At 45.1% G+C, this 20,233-nt stretch overlaps 1 protein-coding gene across 11 annotated transcripts in view; it reads left to right on the top strand.

Annotated features, from left to right (window-relative positions):
* The first annotated feature begins 985 nt into the window (after positions 1 to 985).
* The window catches only part of PRRC2C (proline rich coiled-coil 2C), a 194,983-nt gene continuing 175,735 nt past the window's right edge, over positions 986 to 20,233 (top strand). For all 11 annotated transcript variants that reach the window (XM_089516032.1, XM_089516035.1, XM_089516025.1 and 8 more), the window contains exons 1-2: positions 986 to 1,067; positions 14,055 to 14,201. In XM_089516032.1, coding sequence (XP_089372158.1) covers positions 14,087 to 14,201 — 115 coding nt within the window. In that variant the 5' untranslated portion in view covers positions 986 to 1,067; positions 14,055 to 14,086. The remainder of the gene's footprint in view (positions 1,068 to 14,054; positions 14,202 to 20,233) is intronic.

Genomic DNA, 20,233 nt, shown 5'->3' with positions numbered 1-20,233 from the left:
CTTTGCAGGAGCTAAATTCTTCTGCTTTATAGCCCCTCCTGGACGCAGCCTGAGCACCTTCTGGAGACGTCTTTTTCTAGAGGGTGATCCATTGCTCCTAGAGAGTTGATTCTGTGCAGAAGATGTTCATCCATCAAAGGATCAAAGAGGGCTGGATATTCTACAAACTTCTAAAACATTCTACCACCGAACAAAACACAACAGAATATATTTCCCACAAGACTTCGCAATTAATCACAGTCTGCAACAATGCTGTGGTTTTTATTTTAACACACGCATGCACTTGCCCCTCCATATTCACTAGGGTTAGAGGCACAAGACCCCCGTGAATATGGAGAAACCACAAAGAACAAAGAACACCACGTTCTTATCTGAGAGGTCACCTCTCTAGGAATCTCTAGGTCCTCCACTGCAACTCTGTGGTCAACGTCCGACAGACACTGGCCACAGAACTGCAGTGGAGGAGATACAAATGCCTAGTGGAGTCTTCTCCCTAGGAATCTCAAGGTCTTTCAGGGCAACTTTTAGCTAACGTTGACCATAGAGTTGCACTGGAGGACCTAGAGATTCCTAGAGGGAACATATTAATCAAATCCCTGAATAATCAAAGATGCAAACATGGAGGGACGTGTGCATATATACATCGCCAGCCGCGTTTTCTACAAGAGTTAAAAACAATCCCAGTCGGCGCTGTGACCGCGTGACCCGGAAGAGCCGCTCTTGTCCTCTGCGGGGTCCGCCCGCCCGCCTCCCACAATGCACCGCGGCAGCTTCGCCAGGAACGCGCAGTGCAGTTTGAGCCAGTACCCTGTAGGTGGCGCAAGCACCCTCGTCTCCTCTGGCTCTGGAAGCAAGGCGGCCACTCCTACGAAACGGGCAGCCACGCTCCGCCCCCCAGCCTTTTACGGCCATAGAGCGTAGCGGTAGCCTCGGTCACGTGGCTCCAGGCGCTGCGTGCGTGGTGACGTAGGAAGGCATTAGGCGCCGCCGCCGACGCCGGCTTGGCTGTCCGCCCGCCATCTTGGCCCGCTCTGTGTGGAGGGACTCGGGCGCATCCTTCGGCCTCGGTGAGTGTGAGCCTCCCGCGGAGTCACTGGGCGGCAGCGGCGGGCGGCCCTTAGCCGCAGGGGGCCATTGGAGCTGCTGGTCGCGAAGGCCTAGCCGGGGAGGAGGCGGCCGGTGCGGAGAGCGTGGCGGCGGCGGCGTGTGGGGGGGAAAGAGGGCGAGAGGGAAGGGCCGCGTCGCGCCCCGCACTGAGCCCGGGGACACCTTTCTCTTCTCCTCTCCTCGTTTGTGTCGGCTTCTCGGGCGGCAGGGACAAAAAAGGACCCCCCGAAAAGTTTGTAAGCGCTGTCTAAAACCCAAGCAACCGAAACCCCCGGCACCGTCCCCCGTCTCCGGCCCAGTTCCTCCCTCAGCCTTCTTCCCCCTTTCCTCTGCTTCCGGTGCCTTTTCATCCCGACTTCTGGTGTCTCAGGGCGGCGGGAGCAGGGACTCCTGTGTCGAAGCCGCCATCCCAGTGAGCACAGCCATGGCTGGGGCAAGGTAAAGCGGATCACAAGCGGTTTTCTTTCTCGTGAACGCTAAAGGGTTCTTCGTCACTCCTGGAACAGACCCAAGGGAATGCCCAGCAAGAGCTCCCTCGGGGCCTAGGAAGTGCTCCGGCCCTAAGGAGCCTCTGGGGCGGGGAGGGAGAGGCCTGCCTGCCTGCCGCCACACACCAGAAGATCGCTCTTCTCTCAGCACTCAGCCCAGGCCTTTGCCAGAGGCCTTTCACTGGCAAAATCCTTACACATTGGTTTACAGGTTTTAATTAGTTCTTTCTACTACCTCTTGCAAATGAACTTGTAAAATGTGGGCTAGACAATGTAACTGTTAAATGGATCTGTAATTGGTTGACCGGCCGAACCCAAAGGGTGCTCAACAATGGCTCCTTTTCATCCTGGAGAGAAGTGACCAGTGGGGTCCTACAGGGTTCTGTCATGGGCCCAGGACATCTTTATTAATTACTTGGATGACAGAATTAGGGGCATACTTATCAAATTTGCAGATGACACCAAATTAGGAGGAATAGCTAATACTCCAGAGGACAGGATCAACATTCAAAATGACCTGAATAAACTAGAAAGCTGGGCCAAAGCTAACAAAATGAAATTCAACACAGAAAAATGTAAGGTATTGCACTTAGGGAGGAAAAATGAAATGCAGAGATATAGGATGGGGGTCACCTGGCTGAATGAAACTACGTGTGAAAGGGATCTAGGAGTCCAAGTAGACCACAAGTTGAACATGAGTGAACAGTGTGATGCGGCAGCTAAAAAGGCCAATGCAATTTTAGGCTGCATCAGTAAGAGTATAGTGTCTAGATCAAAGGAAGTAATAGTGCCACTGTATTCTGCTCTGGTCAGACTCCACCTGGAATATTGCGACCAGTTCTGGGCACCACAATTTAAAAAGGACATTGAGAAACTGGAGCGTGTCCAAAGGAGGGCAACTAAAATGGTGAAGGGTCTGGAGACCATGCCCTATGAGGAACGCCTTAGGGAGCTGGGGATGTTTAGCCTGGAGAAAAGAAGGTTAAGAGGTGATATGATAGCCCTGTTTAAATATTTGAAGGGATCTCATATTGAGGAGGGAGCAAGCTTGTTTTCTGCTGCTCCAGAGAACAGGACTTGGAACAATGGATGCAAGCTCCAGGAAAAAAGAATCCACCTCAACATTAGGAGGAACTACCTGACAGCAAGGGCTGTTCGGCAGTGGAATGCACTCCCTTGGAGTGTAGTGGAGTCTCCTTCCTTAGAGTTCTTCAAGTAGAGGCTGGATGGCCATCTGTCAGGGATGCTTTGATTTAGATTTCCTGCATGGCAGGGAGTTGGACTGGATGGCCCTTGAGGTCTCTTCCAACTCTATGATTCTATGATTCTAAAACCATCTGAAATTCATTGTGTCACCATGAGTGAACAGGTGACTTGACGGCACATGCACAACACATACTAGTATCATAGAGTTGCAAGAAACCACAAAGGCCATCCAGTCTGACCCCCTGCCATGCAGGAACTCACAATCAAAGCACCCCTGACAGTTGGCCATCCAGCCTCTGTTCAAAGACCTCCAAAGAAGGAGACTCCACTATCCTCTGAGGGAGTGTGTTCCACTGTCAGGACGTTCTTCCTAATGTTGAGGTGGAATCTCTTTTTCTGTGGTTTGAATCCATTGCTCTGGGTTCTTTCTTTGGAGCAGCAGAAAACAAGCTTGCTCCACGCTCAATATGACACCCCTTCAAATATTTAAACATGGCTATTGTATCACCTCTTAATCTTCTCTTCTACAGGCTAAGCATACCTAGCTCCCTAAGTCTCTTCTCATAGGGCATGGTTTCCAGACCTTTCACCATTTTAGCCACCCTGTGCTTTCCACATCCTTCTTGAACTGTGGTGTCCAGAACTGGACACAGTATTCCAGATGAGGCCTCACCAAAGCAGAATGGAGTGGCTCTATTACTTCCCTCGATCTAGGCACTATACAGTACTTCTGTTGATTGAGCCTAGAAACCCATTGGCTTTTTCAGGTTCCACAGCACACTGACTCATGTTCAATTTGTGGTCTACTAGGATTCGTATGGGTCATGCAGGTGGGACAAAACAAGCCACCAGAGGCCACTCCAATAAGCACAGGACCATGTTGACTTACCAGGCCTGATTCTAGCTGCCACTGCTGTCCCACATGGAATGCCGGCAAAGAGCAGATTTTCTCAACTTCTTTTGCACCTGGCTTTTCCCAGACAGGTATGCTCTGCATATCTTCCAAACACGTTTGAGGTGTGCATTGTCTAAACATCCCGCCCTCAACACAGCCTGAAGCTGGCACTTTAGGCCCATCTGCTTCGGGTCCTAGATCCATTTCCCATGTACTGTTGTTAAGCCAAGTGTCCCCCATCTTATATCTGTGCATTTCATTTTTTTCTGTCTAAGTGTAGTAGCATACGTTTCTCCATGCTGATATTCATTTTGTTAGTTTTGGCCTGGCTTTCTAATCTATTAAGGTGATTTTGAAATTTGATCCTGTCTTCTGGAGTGTTAGCTACTCCTAATTTGGTGTCATCTGTAGATTTCATAAGCATGCCCTCTATGTAGGGCTGCCATAATTGTCCACTTTTACCAGGGACAAAATGTAGGACAAATTCAAGACCAAACTGTAGGACAACTGCAGGACAAAACTCAGCTCAAAATGTAGGACATTTAAGGTCCACCATTTTTCTTCAATGTCCTACATTTTGGGCTGAGTTTTGTCCTGCAGTTGTCCTACAGTTTGGTCTTGAATTTGTTCCACATTTTGTCCCTGGTAAAAGTGGACAATTATGGCAACCCTACCTCTATGCCTTCATCCGAGTCATTAATAAAGATGTTGAATAGCACTCAGCCCAGGACAACCCTGTGGCACCGCACTAGTCACATCTCTCCAGGATGAAGAGGAGCCATTGCTGAGCACCCTTTGGGTTAGGCTGGTCAACCAATGACAAATCCACCGAACAGTAGCCTTGTCTCATCCACATTTTACTAGCTTGTTTGCAAGAAAATCGGGGGAACTGGGTGACCCACAGCATCCCCTTTATCTATCAAGCTAGTAATTTTATTTAAAAGATAAGGTTGGTTTGGCATGACTTGTTTTTGAGAAACCCATGTTGACTTTTTGTGATTATCGCATTCCCCTCTAAATGTTTACAGAGGCCTGATACAGACAGGCCAAAATAAAGCTGCTTCGAGTCACTTTGGAGGTATGCTGTTTAAATGATACATGCATCCCAAGAGTCCAGAAGTCACACCAAAAGTCCTAAGGACTAGAGTGCAGCTTTGGTGCAGCTTCCAGACTCTTAGGATGCATGCATCATTGAAACACCATACCTCCAAAGTGACCTGAACTAGCTTTATTTTGGCCTGTCTGTATAGGGCCAGACTCTCTGTTTAATGATCTGCTCTGGAATTTTTCCTGGTATAGATGTCAGGCTAACCAGGGCGTAATTATTTGGGTCTGCTTTTTTCCCTTTTTGAAGATGGGGACAACGTTTGCCCTCCTCCACTCTGTTGGGACTTCTTCTATTCTCCAGCACTTTTCAAATATTATTGCCAATGGCTCTGAGATCATGTCAGCCAGTTCTTTTAAGACTCTTGGATGTAGTTTATCTGGTCCTGGAAGCGTGAATTCATTTAGATCAGTGGTTCCCAACCTTTGATGGGCCGCGACCCCCATTGGGGACAAAAGTCCCACCCGTGGCCTCCCTGATCGGTTGGAAGGCCAGGAAGGGGCGGGACTTTCGGCCGCCTACAAGCCCCAGTGGGCTTTGCAGCCAGAAGTCCCGCCCCTTCCTGGCCCACCAACCAATTAGGGAGGCCGCCGGGGGAGAAGGAGTGGGACTTCCAGCCTCAGAGGCTGCTGGGGCTTGCAGTCCCGTCCCCTTCTCCCCGCGGTTGCCTGGCAGCCGCAGTAAGAAAGGAAGAAGGCCGCCCCGCCCCTGTACCTTTCTTCCTGTGGGTGCGTGCACTAGCATCGGCACCCACAGGGAGAAGGGAGAGGAGGCAGACGCGTCTCCATCCTCTTTTCCCCGTGCGGTGCGCAGGCACCCACAGGGAGGAGGGGAAGGCAGGGGGGATTCCCAACCTGGCAACCCCCAGGTTGGGAACCCCTGATTTAGATTAACCAGGTATTCCTGCACTACCTCTTTACTTATTCTGTGCTGCATTTTCCCTGTTGGGTCCTCTGCTCCATTTCCTTCAGGTTGGGCACCCTTTTTCTTTTGTGAGAAGACTGAGACAAAGGAGGTATAGAGTAGTTATGCCTTTTCTCTGTCCCCTGTTAGCTTTTCAGCATCTTCTCCATACCTAACTTAGTTGAATGATTGGTAGTTTTTTGAGACACTTTCCATTATTTCCATTATTGGAGCCATTTGAAATTGTGCCTTCAATATCTCTCTTTTGAGAACCTCCCCATCCATCCTGACCTCCTTTATTTTTTTTACTAATGCTGACCAAGGGATCACACCCAGTATTTCCTAAGTTTAGTGAAATCAGCTTTCCGAAAATCTGGAATGCATGTCAAGCTTTCTGCTTGTTGGTCTTCTCACATTGCATGATCTGTTTTAGTCAACCTTTCCCAGAAGTCAAAATTTAAAACAACAAATTGGTAGGGTTGCAAATCATGACTGAGGATTGCATTCCACATTTAGAAGATAGCGACCAGATTTTTGATAGCCCATAGAATAGAGCTTATGGGGTTGGTTGCAGTGAATATACATGTGTAACATACATTTATGTAATGCTAAACCATAGGCTGTGATATTACATGTTTAAAAAATCCAGTATCTGATAAATGGATGGTGATTGAGTGCTGTTGAGTGAACAGCAGCCAATTGTATCTAGAGGCTACACCATCATTTCTGTAAGCTTTTTGTGGGCTATCTTTTAATAAATATTAGTGTATACTTAAATACACTACTAAATACATTACTTAAATATTTAAACATAGCACTAAATATTTAAACCAGGGATACGGTGGCTTAGCGGTTAAGACACTGACTCTGACTGTTGGAAGGTTGGCAGATCGAAACTATCACTAGTCCCAGCTTCTGCCAATCTAGCAGTTAGAAAGCATGTAAAGGTGCATGTAGATAAATATGCACCACTTCATGCTGGCTACAGGACCATAGGATTGCCTTTGACAATGCTGGCTCCCTTGGCTTAGTAATGGAGATGATCACCACTTACTACAGTTGGGCACAACTTGACAACCTTGTCAAAGAGGAAACCTTTATCTTTTATGCTTAAATAAATTATATTTTTATAATAAACAGTGATTCTGAAATCCTGTGTATATGACTGAAAAAAAGTTGGCTTTTCTATGATAGTTCTTACATTTTTTTAAATCGCTGGGCATAATCGAATGGAGGTTAGAATCATAGAGTTGGAAGAGACAACAAGGGCCATCCAGTCAAACCCCCTGCCATGCAGGAACTCTCAATCAAAGCATATCCGACAGATGGCCATCCAGCCTCTGTTTAAAGACTTCCAAGCAGGGAGACGAGGGAGTGTGTTCCACTGTCGATCAGCCCTTACTGTCAGGAAGTTCCTCTTAATGTTGAGGTGGAATCTCTTTTCCTATAGCTTGCATTCATTGTTCCAGGTCCTGTTCCCTGAAGCAGCAGAAAACAAGCTTGCTCCCTCCTCAATATGATATCCTTCAAATACTTATTCAGGGCTATCATATCAGCTCTTCTCCAGGCTAAACATCCCCAACTCCCTGAATCGTTCCTCATAGGGCACCCTGCTGGTGCTCTTGGACATCTCAGCGGCCTTTGATACCATCGACCATGGTAGCCTTCTGGAACGTCTGAGAGAGTTGGGTATTGGGGGCACTGCACTCCAGTGGCTCCGATCCTACCTCTCAAGAAGGTTCCAGATGGTGAGGCTGGGGAACTGCTCTCGTAAAAGAGAGCTGATATCTGGCGTCCCTCAGGGCGTCATCCTGTCCCCCATGCTGTTTAACATTTACATGAAGCCTTAAAATAATTTAGAAAAGGTGAGCAGAATCAGGAATTACAGTGATGAAATATCTGTGTTTCTTAGGCTAGATTAATCTAGGGGCTGGACTTTTTTCCTGATGTGCCAATACTGTTTTTATGCCTGTTGGCTGTAATGGTTGTTTTCTTTCCTAGACTCTCCTCATACACCAACAGCCAGTGACTAGCACACTGGAACTAATTAATGGGTCATTATTTTAAGTAGCACTAATGAACAGAGTCATATATGAAGTTCTACTACATCATAAATCGTAGAGTTGGAAGAGACCACAAGGGCCATCCAGTGCCATGCAGGAAATCTCAATCAAAGCATACCCGACAGATGGCCATCCAGCCTCTGCTTAAAGACCTCCAGAGAAGGAGACTCCACTACACTCTGAGGGAGTTTGTTCCACTGTTGAACAGCCCTTACTGTCAGGAAGTTCCTCCTAATGTTGAGGTGGAATCTCTTTTCCTGCAGCTTGCATCAGTTTTAGAAATAATTTGAGAAATATGGACACATTGTCTTAAACATTCATAATTGAAAAGGAAGTATTCCATTGCTCATTTTAATTATTTTGGGAAAGTAACATTTCGGGGGGGGGGGGGGGGGCGACATTTTTACTGATTTTTTTCCAGGTCCTTACATCCCTAGTGCAGATGTTGGATACCTATTTACAAGCCTACTTCTGCCTTAGCATTAAGTTTCAGTTCTGAGTTAGCAACTTATTTAAGTATACTAAACAAGATAGAGAAGAATATCCAAATTTAGAAATCCTCTATTTCTGTTTGGGATAAACTCATTTTTGATAGTTTACAGTGCGCACGCGTTATATATGGACTTGAAGGTGTATGGAGGTGCAAGGGGCGGGGCATCCCATTCAAATGAATGGTGCCTGTGCCCGTGGCGCGCCCGCGCCGCCGTGTACACAAGTCCCATTCAAATGAATGGGGCTCGAGCATAGGTGGAATTTGCCTTACGCGGGGAGGGGGGGGTCTGGAACAGATCCCCTGCGTAAGGCAAGGGTCCGCTGTATTTCCCATTGTGCCGAACAAGAATTGCACAGACACTGTAGACACTCCAAGATTTTAGTCAGCTTATCCGTTAATATTTTGAGAACGCTATTATATGTGATAGGAATATACTTAAAATAACTTTACTATGTATACCACAGTTAACAAAGTAGATGTGTTTCTTGACATTACTTAACTGAAAATTTGGTAAATATGCAGGAATAGCTGTGTTCGCCATTTAACAAATCTAAACAAAAATCCATCAGTGATACCTTTAAATTTAAATTTAAATGTGTAAATTTACAGCACTTTATAAATAAAGGTTAATAATAATACCTTTACTGGCCAACTGAAATGCACAATATACTGTTTTAAAAAAACCAACAACTTTCAGATAGACAGAGATAAGGAGGAAATGTGGAGGATCTGGGTGGCAGAAAAATACAGTTGGCCCTCCTTGTATGCGGATTTGCCATGCGCGGATTTGAGCATACATGCATGGCAAATCCGGGAAGTTGTGCACGCGCGCCGCCATTGGGGACAAAAGTCCCTCTCCTCCCCTCCTCCCTCCCTCCCTCCCTCCCTCCCTATCTACCTACCCTCCCTCCCTGTTTACCTGCTCTGTCGCCAGGCCGCCGCCTCCTGCATCTTCGCCGCCTCCTCTTCCGCCACCGCGGGAAAGGCCGGGTGCTGCTTGTGGAGGCCAAGAGGTCTCCAGACTACACCGGGCTCTTCTGCAGTGGCGGTGGCGCGGAGGACGAGGCCAAGCTTCCTCCTCCACGATGCCGCCGCCACCGTGAAAGGGCCAGGTGCAGTCTGGAGGCCTCTTGGCCTCCACTAGCAGCACCCAGCCTTTCCCGCGGTGGCGGAGGAGGAGACAGCGATGAGGATGGGAGGCCAAGCCTCGTTCTCACTTCCGCCGCCCCCGCGGGAAAGGCTGGGTGATGCTCGTGGAGGCCAATGGGAGGCCACGAGAAGCACCCACCGTTTCGCAGCGGTGGCAAGGACGACGAGGCTGCGAAACGGCCTGGTTCTGCTCGCGGATGCCAAGAAGCCTCTAGGCCTCCACCTGGCCGTTCTGTAGTGGCGGCGAAGAGGATGAGGTCAAGCTTCGTCCTCCTCGCCGCCGCCAAGAAACAGCCGGGTGCAGCCTGGAGGCCTCTTGGCCTCCACGAGCAGCACCCGCCCTTTTCCATGAAGGCGGCGACGGCAGCAGCGAGAACGAGGCTTGGCTTCCCATCCTCCTCCTTCGCCACTGTGGGAAAGGCTGGGTACTGCTAGTGGAGGCCAAGAGGCCTCCAGACTGCACCCAGCCCTTTCGCTGTGGAGGCGGCAGCGTGGAGGAGGAAGCTTGGCCTCGTCCTCCTCGCCACCACCGCTGCAGAAGAGCCTGGTGTAGTCTGGAGGCCTCTTGGCCTCCACGAGCAGCACCTGGCCTTTCCCGCGGTGGCGGAAGAGAAGGATGCGGGAGGTGGCAGCGCGGCAACAGAGCAGGTAAGCAGGGAGGGAGGGAAAGAGAAGGGGAGGAGAGGGACTTTTGTCCCCAATGGCGGCGCGCGTCCATGTGCGCCGCCATTGGGGACAATGGGACTTGAGCGTACATGGATTTGGGCATACGCGTGGAGGTCCGGAACTTATCCCCCGCGTATACCAAGGGCCCACTGTACTTTGTAAAAAAAGAGGTTCTTTCTAAGAGGCTTTGTTTGCTGAGGTATACCTGTATATACAGTCGGCCCTTCTTATACACGGATTCAAGCATCCACAGTTTGAAAATGTTCAAAACTACAGTCGTCCCTCCACATTCATGGGGGTTAGGGGTGAAGGACCACCGCGAACGTGAGAAAATCGTGAATAACCCCTCTCCCTGACTGGCTCACCTGGGCCAGTTACAGGGCGGCAGGGAAGGGTTGAAGGGAAGCACGCATGCCTGCCCCTCTTCCATCTCTCTGATATTCTTTAAGTCACCCAGCTGAGATAGTTACAGGGTGGCATGGAGGGGTTGGAGAGGAGCACACGCACACTTCTCCCTTCCTCTGATGTCTCAAGAGATCTTGCCCAAGGTCTCTGAGTCATTGAAGAGAGGGAGAGCAGTTTAAGCTTTATGTTATATCCAGTAGTTTGATTATTATTTTTTTAATTTTTGTTGTACTAAAAAAAAATTGTTCCATCATTTTCCCACATTCCACTTTGACATTAACTTTAAACATTCAACATTAAGTTTGTACACATTAACTGCAATAAGTGTTGGAAATGTGCTAAAGATAAGGAAACTTTATTTCATATGTTGTGGATGTTCCTAAAAGCAATGAAATGTTGTTTAAAATACATCATATAATAAATATAATGTTACAAGAAAATATAAAATTCAAGCCTGAAGTATTTTTGTTAAATGTGATAGAAGATATATTAGGAAAAAAATGGACTAATTTTGTTTTATATGCTGAAAACTGCAAGAATGATCTATACCTGTTTGTGGAAACAAGGAACTATACCTTCAGTAGAAGATTTGTGGGAAAATTGTTTGTAGTAATAGAAATGGACAATCTGACAAGAAAAATATAAACAAGATTGCAAAAATGTAACTGATTATCTGATCCAGGAATGGGGAGAATTACCTGTAATAAGATATATTTGAGATATGCACATGCAGAATATACACAAAATAATTAAATATGATGAAATAAGTATACACAAGTATTAATTTTTTGATATTCAAATCAACAGAAAAATGTAAGGAATCAGTTTATTTTTCATTGCAGGATAAACAATTGTATAACATAGTTTTATTGGGGGGGAAACCAGAAGTTCTAGATAAGAAGTCCTGTAGTTTGATTATGAAGACATGTAGATTCAGTTGTTTATATTTCTAACTTACAAATTGACCCATCTTGTGGATTCATTGTCTTTAATTAGTTGCACAACCTGAATTAAGTGAAACACATGGGAAAAGTCTGCAAATCTTTGGGACCACCAATCCTCTGGCAGTGGAAGTGATGTGTCTGATACATTCAGAGAATCTAGTTCTTTTTTTTTCCTTTTCTTTTTTCTTTACTGAATATGAATTGATTAATTGATGTTTGCCATTTTTTGAATTGGAACAGAGAAGGAGTCAGTGGGATATTTTCAAATAAGAAAAAGAGGCAGGGAATCAAAAACATTTTAACTATGGCTATTTGGCCAAGAATAGAAAGTTTTAAAATTTGCCAGGATTTCAATTTGCATAATGTTCATGTAGCTGTCGGCTTATAGTTCTTAGGGATGAATTGCTGGATATCGTATGTAATGATTATCCCTAAGTAAGAGGGGCGGAGTTGCTAGCCATAAGGGTCTACCAATATTGTTGTTGTTGTTCTTGACTCCGGAGTTGTACAGACAGTCCCTAGGGGCGATGGGACACCGCCCCTTTCCTAGCTGGTTTGGGGTTGCAGCAACCACACACTGCATCATGGATATACATTGCAGGGACATAGATCTTGAAGAGAAGTTAGTGTGAAATAGGAGACAAAGTAAATTGGAGGATATTTGAATGCCCAGCGAAAGGGTAGATAGGCAAGGGGAGGGGGAGGCATGAGTAAGATAGCATTGAACCTTTTGGCAGAAGGCAGATGTCAGAAGTGGATACATTTATTTTAGTTATGGAAAAAGCAGTCGATAGTATAAATTGGGAAACCATGTTTGCAATATTAGAAAAAATGAAGATAGGGGAAACATTTCTTACATGGATTAGAAATGTTTCATGCAGCAGTCTGAGATGGAAGGGTAGTGGCACCCAGCTGCCAGGTATGCATTCTGCATGCTTCCCTCTCCTGAAACAAGAGGCTGTTGTGTGAAGGTTGGGAGTGGCAGTGGCAGTCAACCACCAGACACACATTCTGCATGCTCCCCCCTCTGGGGAGTCCACCAGCTGCCTGCGCTTGGTGGCTGGGCCTTGCCACTGCCTCTGCTGCTGCGCACTGTATTCACAGTTTTTTTTATTTTTGCAAGGGTTCTTTGTCCCTAACCCCTGTGAATATGGAAGGCTCATTGTGATTCATTGTGTTTTAGAAAGATTTTCATATTGACTTTGCATTCAGTAGCATGTAGCAACATTTATAGTATATACTAAAACATTTCAAATTCAGTTTGAAATTTTACTTAAAAACCCTCATGATAGGTTCTCCTTAGGGTCGCCATAAGTTGGGAATGACTTGAAGGCACATAGCAAGAGGCAGCAGGCTTGGGCTGTGGTGATGCTTTGGGGGCATTTTCCACAGACTTTTTTCTGCTCTTTTGCAGAAAACTTTCCAATTCTGAACATACATTTTTCATTAATTTAATAATACAATAAAATGGGTGTATTAAAATTATTACGTTCTTATTGGCCTGATTTTAAATATGTTTTTTATATTATATTAATGCTGCTGAGCTGGTAGACTGTCTTTCTGTTAAACTGCTGATAAAATGTTACTGGTTCACTACAAATCTTGAATTCATCATAGTGCTTCCTGTGTTCTTAAAGAATCTGGAGCCAAGTATTATCTGTGGAAATCCCCCTCTGATGAAGCTTGTCCTATGATAGGGTTGTCAGGAACCGGCACTCAGAAGGGAGGGAGGGTGCTCAGGGTCCATAAATTGGAAATGACTTGGAGGCACACAACAACAACAAAACAACAAGCATAATAAAGCACAGAAGGCACAGCATAATAACAAGGACAAAGAGAGCCAGTGGTTTGAGCATGCAACTCTGGAGACCAGGGTTTGAATCCCAGCTCGGCCATGAAACCCACTGAGACCTTGGGCAAGTCACACTCTTTCATCCTCAGAGGAAGGCAATTGCAAACCTCTGAAGAAATCTTGCCAAGAAAACCCCATGGGAGTCCTCATTACACCTCACTAAACTACAGTTCCCAGAACACCATAGAATACATGGTGCAGGGCTTCTGGCCAAAAGGGCCATGCACTGCACCTCTTTGGCATGGCTCAGTTTTCTGCCGGAGAACTAAGCTGCAACAAGGAGAAAGGCTAAGTGTGTACAGCCCACCCCTGCTTGCTATGCCTGCTGCATGCCCTCAGAGAGGGCACGCGTGCCACAGGTTTGCCACCAGGAGCACTCAAAATCAGTGTCTTCCAGCAATTGTTTAATTGTTAATGTCTTTATTTCTTATTAGCGTCATGAGGAAGTGAACATGGGAAGAGCTAGAAGCTTTTTCTTCACTTTGAAGCAGTTCCACTGGCTGGATCATTTTTTAAAAAGCAGTGAAGGGGACAGACACTTACATGGGAGCCTTAGCAGGAGTCAGAGGGTATACATGCATAATATAGCCAACCCAAGATTTACTTTCTCAATTATCAGCATGCTCAGAACTACAGCTGGCCTCATTTGTACAGTACAAATTCACTTTTTCCTGGGTGCTTCTATTCTTATAGCACTGTTTTTCCACAGAAACTAATTTTTTGTTTTTTGCTAAGTCTTTTTTAGTCTAACTAGTTTCCTTTTCCTTTCATTTTGAAGAGTTGAGACGATTTTGGATTCGATGAACTGAAATGTCGGAAAAGTCAGGGCAGAGCACAAAGGCAAAGGACGGAAAAACCAAATATGCAACACTTAGTCTGTTTAACACTTATAAAGGAAAAACTCTGGAAACACAGAAAACTACAGGTATGTAGACTAATCTGAACAGCTATTGTGATTTTAAAATATCCTTATCGTAACAAACTTATTTGAACTAAGTTTTATCAACCTGTAGCATGTTTTTGTCATTGTTTTTCATTTTGTTTTATACAGGGCTGAAATTTTTGTTCAGCTTGATACTAACATTGTTTTACTAGGTAATTAAATTTGATTTTTTGTGCACAGGTATGTATTTGAGATCATGGCATTTAAGATCTTTAAAAATTCCCCTGAATTGGAGCTGTAGGTAAAAGCCTTCTAATGTGGCCACACCCACCACATAGCGTTCCTTACTTAGGCCTGTTACAGACAGCCAAAATAAAGCTGCTTCGAGTCACAGTGGAGGTATGGTGTTTCTATGGCCTGTTACAGACAGCCAAAATAAAGCTTCTTCGAGTCACAGTGGAGGTATGGTGTTTCAATGATGCATACGTCCTAAGAGTCCAGAAACCACACCAAAGCCACGCTCCAGTCCTTAGGGCTGGAGCGTGGCTTTGGTGCGACTTCTGGACTCTTAGGACGCATGCATCATTGAAACACCATACCTCCACTGTGACTCGAAGAAGCTTTATTTTGGCTGTCTGTAACAGGCCTAAAGAGGCCTGTTTTATACTTTCTTTGGGTCTTCTGCTAGTCGGCTGAGACCTTTCTCTCTTGGCAGACATTTGCTATGATCTTTGACAAACCTTGATAAGACATTTGAAAGAGCAGCAGACTGAAAGTGAATACAGGCTTTGCTTTCATTCTATAAGTGAAAGCAAAGAAAAGGTATAATCACATCATATTGCTGCACTGAGAGTTGTAATGAGATAAAATAAATGATTGGTGCAGGCGCTCTGTAGAATAGTTTTTAATAATGTGGAAATGCCTTTTGAACCATTTGTGATTTAAGATTCCTAAATATTAGGAAACCAACAAAAAAAAACCTTTCTCTTCAGCAGTACTATACTGTATTCATTTTATCTAGATAATTTATATTGGGTTAATTTTTGTCCAAATATGGCAGTCCCAAAAGAAGAGAATTTTTTAAAAATAATATTTTTATTAGTTTCAATCATTAAAGAAGATTAAAGATTATACAAATTCTATACATGGTTATTAAATTTATACTGCTATAATAGTACTTCCCACCTTCAGAAGATCAGTGTTTAATATTTTTCTTTTACTGGCTTTCATTTGTTTCATTTCATTTTAGCCTTGTAATGACTGGGCCTCCAGTCATTGGAAGACTTCTGCCAGGTAATAAGAGTAAGCTGGGAGGGAGGCACATGCAAATAAGTAATGGCATCACAGCTGACAGAAGGCTCACTTGACCAATCAGTGAGCAGGAGCGAGAGTTTCTTCCGGAAGCTTCTAAGAGAAAAAGCCTCTGAGACTAGATGACAGTTGGATAGTGGCAGTTAGAGAGAAAGTGTTCAGCAGTTAGTGGTTTCTACAGTGAGAATTTGAGGTGGGAATATGTCTCCCTCAAGTTAGTCTTACAGGTTATTAAAACTGTAGTGTTGTGCCTACAGCAAGAAGGCATAATTCAGGCAGATAGTTATGCTAAGCTAAGAGCTGTAACTATATTTCAAATCCAACAAGGTCGGCATATTATATCAGTATATCAGTTAGGTGAGAATGTGTCAGATTAGAATGTTTAGGCCTTATTTATTATTTTTCTGGTTGCTTGCATGAAATGAATACCTTTAGAATTACACATATTGTACCTGCAAGGACCTTAAGATCTTGCATGATTTATATCTTTTTGTTCTGTTTTGTTTTATTATAATAAATACTTTCTTAAAAGTATCTGCTACTTCAGCACTCCTTTACATGTGCCCTAGCTCCGTTGATGCTTGAGAAGATTAGCAAGAAGTAGAACGAGAAGTCCTTAACAAGTCCCAGTGTATGTTAAGGGAAATCCAATATGAACTCACTGGGTGGTGGCAGCATGATTCGGGGATCACCAGGGGTCATCTTCAACTACACAAGGAATAGAAACATAGACCAGAAGACTCATGAAGGAGCTAAGGATCTGCTGGGACTGAGAACCAAGGCAGGCCTACTGTTGGCTGCTTAGACCACAGGGGATCATTACAAGCCTTTGCTTATTAATCTAATTAATTAATTTTATTTCCATCTACAATAAACGGAAAGAAAACTGCAACTCTAAATATATATGATTATTGTAAATTGTTGACCCTAAAATCTCTAACCTTATGCTTATTTGCACATTTGCTTAACATTTACCACACTATATATCTGACACAGTACATATGATCGGACTTTCCTATTTTCCTCCCTGTCTCTTTCTGTGACCATCCACAGTCCTATAGGGCTTTATAGGTAATAACCCATTGTGCCTGGAAACAAACTGGTAGCCAGTGGAGTTATTTCAACAAGGGAGTTATATGCTCCCTGTAACTAGCCCCAGTCAGCATTCTAGCTGCAGCATTTTCAATCCACTAGTGTTTCTGAACAGTTTCCAAAGGCACCCCATGTGGAGTGTGTTACAGTAGTCCAAATGGGATGTAATCAAGGCATGTGTCACTGTAGCCAGGTCTGATGTCTCAAGGAACAGCCGCAGTTGGTGCAGTAGTTTTAATTGCAAATGCATTTCTAGCTGAAACATGGGCATCCAGATTCAGAGTAGAGTCCAGGAACACACCCAAGCCGTGAGCCTGAGATTTCAGGGGGAGTGTAACCCCATCCAGCACAGGCAATCTCTCTATTCCCTTATCTGCCTTCCAACTGACCAGGAGCAGCTGTCTTGTCTAGATTAAGTTTCAATGTGTTTACCCTCATCTAATCCATTACTGACAGCAAACACTGTGGTTCAGTACAGCTTCCTTGGAATCAGATGGAAAGGAGAGATAGAGCTGAGTTTAATTTGCATACTGATGACACCTCACCCAAAACTCTGGATGACCTCTCCCAGCGGTTTCATGTAGATGTTGAATAACATGGGGGACAGAACAGAACCCCGAGGGACCCCACTAGCCAATGGCCAGAGGCTAGAAGAGGACTCACCCAACACCACCCTCTGAGTTCGCACCTCCAAGAAAGACTGGAACCACTGCATAACAGTGTCCCCAAGTCCCATCTCAGAGAGGCGGCCCAGAAGGATACCATAGTTGTTGGTACTGAATGCTGCTGAGAGAGCCAGCTGGACCAACAATGACACATTCCCTTGTCCAGCCCCTTGCACAGGTCATCCACCAAGGTGACCAATGCTGTCTCAAACAAACAAAACAAACAGCTTCATTTATATACCGCTTCATACCGAACTAAGTGGTTTACAACTGTAAGCTAATTGCCCCCAACAATCTGGGTACTCATTTTAGCGACCTTGGAAGGGTGCCCTTTTGCTGGTATTGAACTCGCAACCTTATGGTTTTGAGTGAGTGGCTGCAGTACAGGCATTTAACTACTGCACCACCATCCCATGGCTCCATCCCATAGCCAGGTCTGAAGCTAGATGGAAATGGATCTAGATAATCTGTCTCATCCAGAAACCCCTGGATCTGGGAGACCACCACTTACTCCAGAACCTTACCCAAGAATGGAATATTAGAGACTGGCCAATAGTTATTAAGAATAGTGGGAGGTCTTTTTCATTAAACAGGATGGAGTGAGGCACTGGCTACTCCTCTTACCCACTTGGCCAATCCTCTAGCTGCTTTCAGAAGCTAGGAAGGTCAAGGTGAACGGGACAGGACACTTAGGGGCAATCATGTCAACTGCTTTGGCCATTCCCCTATTCTAGAGATTGGCCAGGACTTCAATGGGATCACCTGCCAAGGCAACAGGAAATTCCCCAAGAGTCATCAGGAATCTATCTGGATCCATAAGCCTCCTGGGATGGACCATTTTAATTGGCCCCCAACCCTACAGACTAGGAGAGATTCCCCCCCCCCCCGCCCAGTTTCATCGAGCCAGGTCTCCCTGATATAAGACAGGTCGGAATGCTCATCCAGGATCAAGTCCTGGATCAGTGGTGTTTTACCATTCACTGACCTGGCATTGAGCAAGAACATTTTCAGCCCAGGGGGGTCTGTTGCCAAGACTATCCTGGCTGTTTTGAAAAGGGGTTCAACTTGGGAGTAACCAGTACTCTGTGTCTCTCCCTTCAATCAGAATAATAGGACTGATTCCTCATATCAACACCCCCAGCCCATTACTATTGTAATGGGTGCTCCCTGGACTGTTTCCCTCCCATACCCTCCTTGTGGCACATACAACTTTTGCCATACATGGGGGATCTGTTCTGCCCCCCCCCCCCCCGGAATAAGGCAAAAAATGCAGGACCTCAAGTCCCATTTGTACGAATGGGGGGCGTTCCTGCATGGTGTGGGTGTGCACCCCATTCATTCTATGGAGGCTTGCCGTCCACTTGACCTTGACTCCGCAAATGGCAAGCCCATGCTGTATTATGCTGCTGCAGGCTGATGGTTTCAAGGATTACAGCCCAAACCAAAGTACCCCTCCCCTACAGTCTGGCTTTTGCCTTTGTTCTCCCCCACTAAATGGGCAACCCCTCCTTTGGTGTTGCCCTCTTCAGCAGTGATCCCACCAGCAGCAGGTCAGCTCTGACAATGTGGTCCTACCTAGCTGTTTAGTCAGGAATTGGCTGAGTACCTGGAGCCTGGTCCTGAAGGGAGCAGTCTCTCTAAAGGTAGCAGTCCTCCAGGTAAGGCTGCAAGCAGCAACAGCAGGCAGGCAGGCAGCCAAGGTGGTAGAGCTCTTCCTGGGGTGGTGGAGTGGCCTCTTCCTCCTCCCATGTGCTGGATAGCTCTGTCTCTCCACCTTCCAGTTTCTTATTCATTTTATGTCTTTCAAATAACTGCCTGTGTACATACCAAGAACACTGAATCCCTCGTATTTCCAATTTCTCTCTAGATTTTACTCTTAATTTTATTACTTTCTTTATATAAAATTTCTTTGTATGTTACCCAATGAAATTCTTTGATCTTTTCCATTTTGTAAAAAGCTTTGTGAGGTGATGCCCATGACGGAAGCCTTTTACCTAATCTATGTTTATATTTCAAACACACTCTTAATAATGAATGCCAAATATAAGGATTTTTAAATGCCTTTACCTTCTCATAGCTTAGATAGGTTTGTCATCCAAAAAGTAAATCCTCGCCTTCCAAGTTGTAACAGCCTGTTTGTTTTTAGATTTATCCAATCTTTTAACCAAACAACGCAGCAAGTATAGCAAAAGAGGTTCAGGTTAGCAAGGACAAAACCACATCTATCTTTTGAGTCTTCTAATTCTTTATAACAAATTCTCAGGTTTTTCCCTCCCAAATGAACCTCAGTATCTTTTTATTGCACTGCTTAAATGGTTTATCATTGCTTACTAGTGGTACAAAAAGTATTTAGTCAGCCACCAATTGTGCAAGACCTCAACTATGAGAGACAAAATGAGAAAACAAATCCAGATAATCACATTGTCTGATTTGGAAAGAATTTATTTGCAAATTATGGTGGAAAATAAGTATTTTGTAAATATCAAAACTTCATCTCAGTAATTTGTTATATATCCTTTATTGGCAATGACAGAGGTCAAACGTTTCCTGTAAGTCTTCACAAGGTTGGCCCATTCCTCCATGCAGATCTCCTCTAGAGCAGTGATGTTTTGGGGTTGTTGCTGGGCAACATGGACTTTCAACTCCCTCCAAAGGTTTTCTATGGGGTTGAGATCTGGAGACTGGCTAGGCCACTCCAGGACCTTGAAATGCTTCTTACGAAGCCACTCCTTCGTTGCCTGGGCGGTGTGTTTGGAATCATTATCATGCTGAAAGACCCAGCCACGTTTCATCTTCAATGCCTTGCTGATGGAAGGAGGTTTGCACTCAAAATCTCATGATACATGGCCCCATTCATTCTTTCCTGTACATGGATCAGTCGTCCTGGTCCCTTTGCAGAGAAACAGCCCCAAAGCATGATGTTGCCACCCCCATGCTTCACAGTAGGTATGGTGTTCTTTGGATGCAACTCAGCATTCTCTCCTCCAAATACAACGAGTTGTGTTT

The sequence above is a fragment of the Sceloporus occidentalis genome, unplaced genomic scaffold (assembly GCF_023333645.1).
Source record: "Sceloporus occidentalis isolate IW3139 unplaced genomic scaffold, rSceOcc1.0.p SCAF_3, whole genome shotgun sequence".
In the NCBI taxonomy this organism is placed as follows: domain Eukaryota; kingdom Metazoa; phylum Chordata; class Lepidosauria; order Squamata; family Phrynosomatidae; genus Sceloporus; species Sceloporus occidentalis.
This window is presented reverse-complemented; position numbering and strand designations above follow the sequence as displayed.